General features: G+C 57.8%; 1 protein-coding gene across 1 annotated transcript; it reads right to left on the reverse strand.

The window, feature by feature from the left end:
• Window positions 1–1899: 1899 nt before the first annotated feature.
• Window positions 1900–6224, reverse strand: KVR01_003987 (uncharacterized protein). The gene is made up of 2 exons (XM_044787397.1): window positions 4575–6224; window positions 1900–4476 (listed from the first exon to the last, which is right to left on the reverse strand). Exons 1-2 carry the CDS (start codon window positions 4678–4680, stop codon window positions 2342–2344), a joined length of 2241 nt encoding a protein of 746 aa, XP_044649002.1. The 5' UTR covers window positions 4681–6224; the 3' UTR covers window positions 1900–2341.
• Window positions 6225–11860: the final 5636 nt, after the last annotated feature.

Consider the following 11860-nt stretch of genomic DNA (forward strand, 5'->3'; position numbering starts at 1 on the left):
GAACCGGTCAGGAGTCAGGACTGGAGAGAGGCCGTTCAGTGACGGGCTGTCCCCATCAGGAACTTTCTCGACCGACGCTGAGTGACAGAACGGGTGCGTTTAGCGTTCAATTTCATGGTGATGTCCATGTTGCGGTGTCAGAGAGCTTGGCAGAGCGAGAACAAACCCGGCGCAGAACTGACTGGTCCGAAGTTCGGGAGTTTTGTGTTTTGCATACAGACAGCCAGGCGTGTCTATTGCTCACAGATAAGGAGTGAACGGCCTTCCAGTGTAGGAATTGGTGGGCAGACACAACTCCTCATCGACGGTGGATGCAAAGCAGTCGCATCTGCATCTGCATTGCATCACTACTCCACCACCGACAGAGGGAACATTAATGCCTGTGACTGTCTTCAGGCGACGACTTGTGGGGTAGACAAGGGAGGATCTGTTCCTCTGGCTGCGAGGCTTGCTGTCACCCCCGAGACCGAAACCGCTCTGGGCGCCACCGGCGTAGTAGCAGCAACGTCTTAAGAATGCCGTGCCGTTAAGCCTGCACATGTGCCGTGTCTGGTTACTGGTGGGTGGGGGATGACATAGCCCATGCTTGCACCGTTGAGGTGAAGGGTGACGGGTGACGGGCGACAGACTGACAGGCTGAAAGACCGCATCTCAACAACGGGTATCTGTCTGACTTCACATAGCAACCAGCCCTCTCACATCAGCGAGCAGCTGATGGGCTGTCCAGTTGGTATGCAAATCAGTGACCAAACGAAAGCCGCCGCCTCCCAGGCTCCGATGAAGGCACTCTTCTTCCCCGGGCGAACATTCCAAGGCAACGTTCGAAAGCTGCGGTGCTACCCCAGTTTCACAAAGCGACGAGAGCCCAGGAAAAGCCCAGGACACAAGAAGCAAGCACTAGCGGATGTTCCCAGAAGGGAAAATCCGGGGAAGCCAGCCATGTTCGTGGGATTGGGGGGAGGGGGGCGCTTCTCTCGTCGGCTCGCGCGTCGGGTAGCTTGTTCTATAGGAGGGTCTTGAGGAAGATTTCGTGCCATTTGAGGTTAGAGGGAACTCCGGCAGGAGATTCTCGCGTATGAGGTCAGTTAGGTGTGGTAGCACGACGGGGTTCTGAGAGGCAGAAGGGGTCAGAAAGGGGGGGGGGGGGAGAAGGGCAAGCAAGGCCACCTGCTAGTACTATGTACCGTACGGACTTGAATACTCCGTGCGGACTCCCGGGCCCGGGCGCTGTTGCTGTCGCTGGCAGTAGTAGGCTCGTGGGGGTCACACAGATTGTCTGACTTGCGTCTGCCAAGGTCGTAGGGACCTGCCAGGGCCGGTCATCGATCGTCGAGCTGCGGCCCCAGGGCAGGCTGGGGTGGGAGCTGCTTGGCGGGCGTAATTGTCACCCTCGAGGGGAATTGTAGGACTAGCAAAGCCTATTCCTCGGTCGGTGTCTCGAAGAGGATGGGCACAAGATTGATGGAAAGATAGGGGCAAATACAATCGTTTCCCAAGTATCTTCCTCGCCGCTCGCACTGACCCACCATGCATGGCAATAGCTTGAGGGAGCGGAGAAGAAGGTAAGTGAGACGTGAGTTGAGAGAGACAAAAAGAGAGAGAGAGAGACAGAGACAGAACGCCACACACCGATAATCAAGGGCTTCAGAAGAACGGCGGTACATCCACGACGCACGCATTGACGGAACAGGTCAATCGACAGCGGCGACCTGGAGCGGTGTCGGACAAGGACGCAAAACCTAATTCCAAGTCCTCTCTGCAACCAAGACGTCCGTTGTGTGTCACATGGCTGGTAGGAACCCCCAACGTCCAGGCGGCAAGTACCTAGGCAGCTAGGTAGGCCAAGCGTTTATCTGTATTTACTGTGTGTTGCTGTGGATTGGGCCGGGACTAGTGACACCGTGGGCAAGACAGCTGTCATTTGACTATGTACATTTGGGCTTCTGCCGATCGATTAAAGAGCTGCTTATTGTTTTCCTCCATCACTACAGCGCTCCTGTTCCTGATCAAAAGTTTCAGGATCGAAGGCGGGGAGCGAGACCTTGGCTGGATTAGCCCTTGTGAACCAAACGGCAACTATTACCCCTGCTCGGCTTTTGAAATAGTATAGCACAACCGCGTCTTCTTCTCAAGTTCCGCGAAGCCATCGCGCCTGAACACCCATCAACGCCTGTGCCAATGACTGCAAATGCTAAGGTCACCCATTTCTCTACCCTGCCTGCGCCGTGATGCCACGTAAATCGTCCCTCGTGCCGGGCAAACACGCCCATTTCCGAAATTAAAATATGAGAACTGCCTCCGTCCAAGCCCGTAGCCGCGCATGCACTGCTGGCGGCGGGAATCAGTACCCAGCCTTGCCTGGCATTGGCGGCAGAGAGTGGCTGTTCTCCCACTTGGGCGGCAGGTGGTTGTGGCAGAAGGTCTTGGTGGTCTTGAGATTGAACGATGCGCTCTTGGTGGCGTCGATGACCACACTAGGATCGTCGTAGCTCTCTGGTTGGCAGCATTGTATGTTCTTGATGAACCGGACGTTGGCGATCTCAGTGATGGTGGAGCGCTTATTAGGATTGGGGTTCAGCATCATCAACAGAACACGTCGCAGTGCTGGGCGGTGGAGGCCCACGTCGAACGGTGGGTAGCTCGGGTAGTCGTTCTCGGTGATGATGGCGTTGCCGTCGACATGTTTGGCGTTCCACTTGTCGAAGGATTGAACGAGCGAGGTATAACTGTCACACTTATCCGCGCCAAACACGGCCTTGTCCCAGAGGTTTGCCGAAGTCAACATGTTGATCATCACGCAAGCAGCACTCCAAACGTCGAGCATGCGCGGGTCGTACTGCCGATCCCTAGCCAGGACTTCTGGGGCCATGTATGGCTGGCTCCCACAAATGCCGGGATTGCACATTCGAACTTCCCCGTTCATCTGTCGGCCGCACTCGCCGCCCGATTCCCTCGCGGCGGGGTGAATCCCGGAAAACACCTCCGTGACGCCAAAATCTGTGATTTTCAGCTTGCTGTCGCTGGTCAAGAGCAGGTTCTCTGGCTTGATGTCTCGGTGCGCGATGCCGTTGCTGTGCAGGTAGTTGAGCCCCTGGATCAGCTGTTTGAAGAGACAGAGGCGGTCTTTCTCCCGCTCAGCGGTGGACAAGTATTTCTTATTGAGCAAGCTGTGCAGATCACCCTCTGAGCAGTACTCCATGACGTGGTTCCAACGCCCGTGGTCCACGCACAGGCGTACAGTCTCAACGATGTTTGGGTGGTGCAGGCTCTTGGCGAGGCTGTACTCGGACTTAATCTTCTTTTCATATTCCTCCTTCGTATCTGATTTGTCCTTGCTGCGGAAGCACTTGACAGCGTACAGCTCGTCTGGGAAGCCCTTGCGCGACATGATCCGGACCGTACTTGTGGCACCCTTGCCCAGTGGTCGCGACATATGGCGCGCAAGTATATGCTTCTGCTTGTATTCAAACTCATTGAGGAGCTCCCCGACGTCGATGGTCAGCTCGTCCGGCAAGCTCAGACTTAGTCGCCGTGCCTTGACGCCAACACCGACGTCCGGTCTCGCGTAGAAGACGGCCGCGGGACCAAGCTCGCCATCCTGCGCCTGGTGTTTTTTTTGGCCGCCATCGAAACTGCTAGCCCGCCTCAGGCTTAGTTGTTTCTTAGAGCTGCGCCCGTTGCCCGTTGCAAAGTTCACCGCACGACTGCGAAGTGTGAGGCCTGTTGAAGCGCGGTTCTTCTTGTGCATGAACTCCTCAGGCGACGGTGGCAGCAGATTGTTACTACTGCGCTGGCTGCCGTCCTGCATGCGTGTGCCGGGCGAGGGAGGTGTGTTGGAACCGGGAGTGGTGGCTGTTGACCTGTTCATGGACCACCTGCGGTTGGCCTCTAGCGAATCCTGGTGAGCGACAACCACCACGGGCTGATCGGCGTCGCCATGTTGGCCGTTGCGCTTGAAGAGGTTGGACATGGTGCGTTTGAAGCTGTGCGTAGATCCGCGAGTGCTGCGTCGCGAGTCTTGCACGGAGCCCGGCTGCGATTCGTCGGCGGATGTCCTGGCGGTTGAGGGCGGGGAGATAGGTCTCGTTGAGATGCTCTTCCTGGGACTGGCTGGCGTCTCCTGGGGAGTGACCGGGCTATCAGCAGCGATCTGGGTGTTGATGTTGGCCTCGAAGTGATGGTTGGCGAAAGGCCCTTTGCGCAGGTCGATTTTTGGGGGTGGGACGGCAGCGCCGTCAGACTCGATTGAGGGAAAAGGAATCAGAGAAGAGTCAGTGAGGTCGGGATGACCCTGGTTGTCATTGCCCCTGTGGGTGCGGAATTCCGAGGACTGTCTGCCGCTCACAGGCGTCACTGGCTCGTTGTGTGCGACACTCTCGGAATCCTCATCGCTCTCCTCATATATTGGATTTGAGAGGCTGCTGGCGAACTGTGGTGGAGAGGACGAGGACAGGCTGCAGTCGTCGCGTAGTGATTCTAGAACAATAGAAAAGGTTGAGTTATCTCGGATGGCATAGGCAGTACAAGCTGAAACATATGGGCACAGGGAGCAAGGGATGGGTGAGTTAATTTACCTGAGGTGGACGTTGCAGCGGTTGCGGCGGTTGAGGCTGGGGGTGCAGAGATCGGGGCGGAGGGCTGTTGGGACAGAGCAGGAGGGCCCAGCATGGAGGAAGCCATTGCGGACTTTGGGGGAGGAAGAAGGAAGGAAGGAGGGCGGTAGGTTATGACTAGATTGAGTTTGGAAGGCTGTCCTTGTTTCGAGGTAGTGCCGCTTGCCCCAGTAAAATCCCCAAGGCCTGGTTGACGCCCCTCACCTGGTCTGAGTGGACTGGGGTGGGAGGCTAAGACGTCAAGAGGCGGCTAAGAAGGGCCGGGCGACCAGGTCGAGCTGCGCTTTGGAGAGCCGGAGGTACCGAAACCCCAAGGTTCCCGGTTGCTGACGCTGGAACAGGCAAGCTCTGGCAGGTGGTGGGAAAAGAGGCAGCTGGGCGAGGGCGCGGGCGCGGGCGCGGGCGTGATTTGAGCAGACGACACTCACTCGCACAGGTGCAGGCGAGGTTAAGTTCACCACCCTCCAATACGGGGGGTCGGGTTTGGGGGAGGGGGCGAGAGGGGCTCAGCGGAGGATGGCTGCTGTATCTGGCCTTGTCCGCGGGCTGCTCCAGAGTATCGTGTGTTGGTCCTTCACGACGGGTGGAAAATGGATGCTGGGAGGGAGGATGCCTCTCAGTTATAGGATGGCAGATGGGGGTCCAAGGCACACCGAGTGAATTATATGTGACGATGGAACTTTGAGACAGGTACGACCAATGCCGAGAAATTGATACTTGCTGCCAAGCAAGTAGGTGCTGGTGCAGACGAGTTGGTGTAGCCAGCAAGGCCGCAGGGTGAATATGGTAACGATACGGTAGGTCGAGGCAGCGTCTCGGGTGGTACCTGAAACGGTGCGAGATCTACCGTCGCAGTGGGAGAAGGCGAGATGGCGAGTCGTCAAGAGCCAAGAGCTGGGGAACAGGAGCGGATTGGTCGGGGTCGGGGTCGTGGTCGGGGTATCATGAAATAGAGACCACTTTGGTGCAGAGTATGTGTGGAAGGAAGCAGGAAGGTGTGGGTAGAGAGGAAGAGGAGAAGAAGAAGATGAAGATGAAGATGAAGGGCGGACGTGATGTTTTCGAGACAGGAGAGATATTCGGAGGAAGATGGATGGGAAAGGTGCCTAGGTAGGGTAGAGGTAGACACTAGTAAGGTGGCAGGCCCCAGAGTGCCAGAGTGCGAGAGCGGCGAGGCGAGGCGAGGCCAATCCAATATGCAATGCAACTTGAACATCCAGACAAAAATGCACGAGGAGGGATGGGCAGGACGGGGGTTTGTGACTGAAGGTATTATTGGATGTGGGATGTGGGCTTCGTCCTTGCCAGGCCTTTGCCAGGCAAGCCAGCTTGTTGGACGCTCAAATCAGTCAGTGCACCAGCGGCGATCAGCTCTGGGGAAAAGATTGTGGACACTTCTTGGGTGCTTGGGTCCTGCTTGCACCACCCTGCCACCGTACGGTACTGTGCCACCAGGCCCTGTGGTGCGGCTCGAACCATGTACCGGGCCCAGCCTTGGTGTGGGACAAGTCTTGCTATCGTGGAATCGTGGGCCTTGTACTCCGTACCCTGATAGGGAGCACAAAGAGGCCTGAGAGGGAAGCAAGCCCCTCCCACGCCCCAACTAGCCGCAGATAGGAACCGTCTTTGATGAGCACCACAAGGTACCCATCGCCAGCCGGCGGCATAGACGATTATTATGGGCTGCGACTGCTAGAGCAAACTACGGACTAGTGCGACAGTCGAGAGATATGGAGCTGCGCGCTATGTCACGCCTCAACAAACACCGGGCATAATCCTAACAAGCACAAGCACAACTTGTGCTGGGGATCACGATGGGTCTCGAAGGCACGACACATGCAAGCAAGCTGGGCTTTGTTGGCAGCCAGCAGCCAGCAGCTCCGGCTGCCCCAGCCCTCCCTCCGCCCAGCCCAGCCCTCCGCCCTGCCCTGCCCTGCCCTGCCCTACTGCCTAGAAGAATGCAGGCGATCAGTGAGGCTTGGCTCAGGCCCCAGCGCCCATCTCCCTGGCGCCAGGAGAGTGGAATTGGGCAATGCCAATACCAATGCCATGTAATGCCATGTAATGCCATGCAATGCCAGCCGGGGCCGTGTGCTGCCTAGTTCGGTTGGACAATAATAATAATAATGGATAATGGAGAATGGAGATCTCAGTCACCCCTCCAGCCCTCCTGACCAGTGTGGGTTCCAAAAATGAGCGATTTTTCGAGACTCTGTGTAATATCCGGGCTCCTTATTGCCGCGCGATACGGCTGGGAAGGTGCACCACCCACCGCACCACGCACCATGCGCTCGCTGCATGCCTCGTCCAGAGCAGCCGCGCCAGTCGAGTACCGAGTACCTCGACTTGGGGCTCCCGTACCGCCGACAATTCAAGCGAATCCCCGGTCCCGGTCCCTGGCATCTGCCTGGCCATTGGATGGCCACGGCAATGTCGGCTCTCAACCAGACTCACGGGTTCTTTTCCCTCTTGCCGACCACGTGCATTCATTCCGTTTTGATGCCGCAGAACTGCGCTGTCTGTGTAAATTGTCTGAATTGTCAATTGGCCAATTGTATTGGCTGTCATGGGCCTGGCCTGGCCAAGGCCCCCGTGCCCAGAGCTGGTCCTCCTCCTTCCACGCATCTCGGTCATCCAGCAGTCATGATACATAATACGAATCCTCCTGTGGTCACCTCAGCAGCAGGGGACCACCGTCGCTGAGCGCTGAGACGGAGGTTGGCCTGAGTGCGAAAGGCCGAGGGCTTCAGGGCCCCGCCGTCCAGTCACCCACCCAGCCCGGCCGAGGCGGCTCCTTTCCCCTGGGATGCACTGGCAGGCTGGTGCTACATACCTGTACAGATTAGAGGTAGGTAGTAGGACAAACCTGTCCAGACCAGACGGTACATGCCAGTCGCGTACAAGTACTACACTACTACTCCGTACTGCCAGCAGGCACTCCGTCCCCGGGCGACCGTCCACGGGGCGCTGCTTGGCGATCCGCACCGTTTCGAGACGAGTCGAAATCGAAATCGGCAACCCCACGAAAGCATCCAGGGTTCAAGGGCAAACGAGCAACGGCAGGGCAGGGCAGGGCAGGGCAGGGCAGGGCAGGCAGGGCAGGGAACAGGGCTCTGTCGTCATCTTAGCAGGCTCACGAGGTGCTCGCCTATCCTTGTCAGCCTCCCCTTCTCCACATTTCGGTCCCCAGTCGAATCTCGTCTCCAGATTTCCGACTCTAAATTGGTCTTGATCATTACAAAGTATGCGTACGTACAAAGAAATCCCGCGGATGGCTTGGGGGTCGCGGGAGATGTGGCCATTGGACTGCTGCCGCCGCCCCATTACATCATTGCCTCTGCCTCGGTATCTGCCCGCTCGGACGCCCTCCACATCGACGGCCTGCCTGCCTGCTGGCTCGCTCGCCCAAATCAGTCGCCCACACCCTCCTGCTGGTTAGCTGATATGGCGAGAGCACCAGATGCCGTCCTGGCTCTGTATTGACTTTGATCCGGCTCTCTGGGCATAGTGAGCCCAGACACACGCAATTGTGGGAGGATGCACCACGCAAGCCTCCCTCGAGCCCCGGCCAAGAACCCCCAAGGCTCCAGCAGCACCCAAGGCCGCGAGGCTTGGTACACTCTGCTGGGATTGCACCTTGGCCGCCTGCCCTCTCACCGCCGAGACCTGGTGTTTGTAATTCGCGCACGCGGGGACGCATTGCAGCGATCAACCATGGCCCTGAACTCTCATCCGACGACCGCCTACCCGGATTCCAGACCTAGCCACCGCGACCGCTACAGTCACGTCGTCCATGAATTACAGTACACATCGCCTCGCACACCTCCCTCTGCCGTCACCGACCGCCTTTCCATCCGGGACCCTCGAATTGTCTGCTGACCCAGAGCCGATGCTGGTCATATTCAGATGACTGGATTTCTCACCGGATAGATGCCGAAGAAGCCTGACGCGTGATGGTAGTTGCTGACCTCAATTGCGCTGCAGCAGCAACCGGTGCGGCCAACTTGGATTATTATGGCGTGCTTCTCATTTTCCCGCGTCTCGCGCGCGCCAGCCAGCCAGCCAGCCAGCACTACGATGTCTGGTCACCACAGAATACCGATGCCCAGCCCTTCGAGAAAGATTCTAGGCAGTCTGGATCGATCCAACTGCACACGAGGCTCTTGGAACCTGTCAGGGAACACTCCAGACTGGCCCAACCGCTTGTGCCAAGTCGAGCATACAGGAACCGCTCGCCCAGAGTGACGAAAGGCCGCACGCCACCAGCTTTCGGTCCTACCGTTGTGAGCCGACGGCTCAATGCACGCAATCACGTAGCCCTGGGCGCCAATACTCAACGGCCGAGCGGAGCATTTGCTTTCATCATTAACAGGAGAGAACTCGACGCCAACAGCGGCACTCTCGGCTGCTTGACCAGCGTCAACGAGGCGACCATGTCAGATGGCCCTCGCTGGTGATGCTCGCCCAAACAGCAGATCTGGATCCGCTCATTCTCGCCGAGGGTCCTCGTCAATCGATGGCGAGCCGGCCCCGGTGAGCCTGCCCTGCCTGCCCCAGATCCGTACTCGGCTGCTCGGGTGAAGCACGGCGGTTGGCTCGGTTTTCCATGCATTGAGCTTCTGCAATGTCCTCAAACGACATTGAATCCTGCGACTCGGGGGAGGGGGGACGCTGATACGTCGGCCCAGGAAGATTGAGCTTCCGCTAGTGTTTACGGCTGCAGCCCTCTCGTCTCGTCACGCGCGGGCCTGCATCCCACCACCCACCCCCCTCTCTCCTTCCCCTCTATACAGTAGTGCCGACGTCTGGAAAGACGCTGCCGATTAATCCCGAAGTGTCGTACAAGCGCTCCTGTGCCCGCCCCTGGCCTAATCTGCCTGCCAAGACGAACACAAGGAAGGGTAGCCGGATCTGGCACGACTTTCACTGATCGACTCAGGACGCAGAAGACAAAAGCTTGTCTATGCGGCTGGTCTTGGCTTTCAACCGCAAGGCTGAAGATATTCACGACTCCACTTGCGGTCGTGCGAAATATGGCACCGGGAGCAGAGACTGTCCACCCCAGAAGGCGACATCTTACACGCTAGCTCTGGACTGTGTCCCACTGAGAGCTGCCCGGTTATGCGTGTGCTGGCGACCGTCCATCGATCCTGCGAGTGCAAATCGAGACATGTGCGGGCGCACCGTAGCCACGGCCGGTCTGGTCAATTGTTCTGGGCTTGTGGTCTACCTGTGGTGTCCCCTATTGTCCGCTCCCTACTGGATGGGCTCCGTTTCGATCCACGCTGCCCTCGTTGGGCACGCCAACGCAGACTATAGAGCTGCATAGCATCACGGGGTTGACGGTGTGCAACCCAGATATGCCATCCCCGCGCCTGCTGTATCTCAAGGACGGCGGCTGGACGCCCCGGGAAGCAGCAGCGCAACCGGTAGCAGTTGCTTGTAGGTCTGGCATCAGGCCGACCACATCGCATCCATCCTTCAGCGCAGTCAGACCCCAATAGGCGGTGAGTTGCGGGGTATCAATCGTCGACAGCGCGACGACCACCAGAGAACCAGCGTTTGCTTCTTCTGGCACATTACTGTTTGTTTAGCGCGCTCGTTATTCTGGTTCGGGCTACAGCCAGACGTCCATCAATGGAACACAGATCGATGCGGAATTCTCCCGGCGCGGCGGAAATGTAACCATGGGAATGGTGCGCTTTGCTCCCGCGTCGTGCCATATAATGGCTACGCAATGTGCCCCCTGTGAGGCTGCACAGCCGCTGCACGGCCGCTGCATCAGCTTGCGTTTGGACCTGCTTACTGCTGCTTCCTCGTGGATGGAAATCCGGGTTAGGTTCCACGGCAGAACAAGCCGAGATGTCGCTTATCAGCATTGACGCCGTGCTGCGCGATAGGCTATGGAATGCCTCAGGCCGTCGGCAGGAACACTTCCACACACCAGCCAGGTGTCATCTCCACGACTTCCAGGATGGTATCTGCAAAGCCAGTACTCGACACCTATCGCACGACCTCCATAACACTATCGCCTGCCGCCCCTCGGCCTCATGTAATGCCCTAAACAATATTCAAGCGCCGGGAGACGGTCGATGGGAAACACCGCGCACAAGCTACTGCTGTGACCTGCTTGGCCGGTCACTTCCTTTCCCATGTCATGCCAGCTGGACCTACCGGCGAGCTTGGTTGGCAACAAGCTTTCCGCCTATGCTTAGCTAGAACAGCCTGTCTTGCCCTCCACCATATTGTGCTACGTCCACTAGCCATTAGATGCTAGTATGCTGCACGCTCCGCACGATGCGGCATGGTCTCGCTGGCTTGCGTCCTGCCGAGCAATGTGCAAGCGGTCATGTTGTGTCGATCACCATTGGCTGTGGGAGCAGAACAGAGTGGTTGTACACTGGCTAGGTCGGTCCGCCCGTTGTGTGCCTTCCGTTGACGACCGGCGTAAGCCACGGGTGGTGTCAAATCAGCCGTGCCAATCCACCAGCTACGGCTTGTGAAGACTACAACCCCCATGCATGGACTGCGGCAGCCAATTCGAGACAAGCCATCTGGCAGACAGGTCGACCGGCTTGAGGGCTGGCATCGCGTCGAATCGCGCAGGCACTCACTCTCTAGCCCGAGAACAAACCGGATGACCGGTTTTAGCTGGTCTGGTCTTGACATGCCGTGGGCAGTTCTAACCGAAGGCCAGTGAAACTGGCAAGACACAAGCTTTCGTCGCCGACGTCGCTCTTCCTAGCGAAAGTTGAAACATCGGCCGAAGCAGATGGTGTCAGGCTTGACAGCGACCGAGAGCTATCGGTACAACCCATATCTGAGCTTCCTATTGCACGCCTCGGGCCGGGAGCTTGGGAGAGCTTGGGGGAGCCTTGAAATGTGCTGGAGAGTTATTATTAAGCTCGGCCTGACAGAAGCATGTCTCGGACAGGCGGGTCGGTCTCAATCTTCGCGAGCCCGCCCGTCAGAAATTATGGCTGCTTTCCCCTCGGAAAAACGTGTTTGGGAGGGGTGAGGGTCCTAGATCGCCCGCAGGTGACTGGTCCGGACAGTCGCCAACCCGTCTGCAGCTACGTGAGTCGAGACAACGTTGCCCTTTTTAGCTGCGAGTGAGGCTTGCGGGTTGCCACCTCTATAGCATTGTCCCTGGTAGCAGACAAGGGGACGTTTAGTTTTGAGGCGGGCAAGGTAGGGTTGCAGCATTCACAGTGGTGCAGCTCAGGTGCAGCTGAGTTGGCTTAAGT

This window comes from Diaporthe batatas (genome assembly GCF_019321695.1).
Source record: "Diaporthe batatas strain CRI 302-4 chromosome Unknown Contig00003, whole genome shotgun sequence".
NCBI classification, from domain to species: domain Eukaryota; kingdom Fungi; phylum Ascomycota; class Sordariomycetes; order Diaporthales; family Diaporthaceae; genus Diaporthe; species Diaporthe batatas.

Coding starts and splice junctions, on each gene's coding strand:
- KVR01_003987 (XM_044787397.1), bottom strand. CDS start 4,680: ATGGCTTCCTCCATGCTGGGCCCTCCTGCTCTGTCCCAACAGCCCTCC. Junction 4,477..4,574: donor CGCTGCAACGTCCACCTCAG/GTAAATTAACTC, acceptor CTATTGTTCTAG/AATCACTACGCGACGACTGC.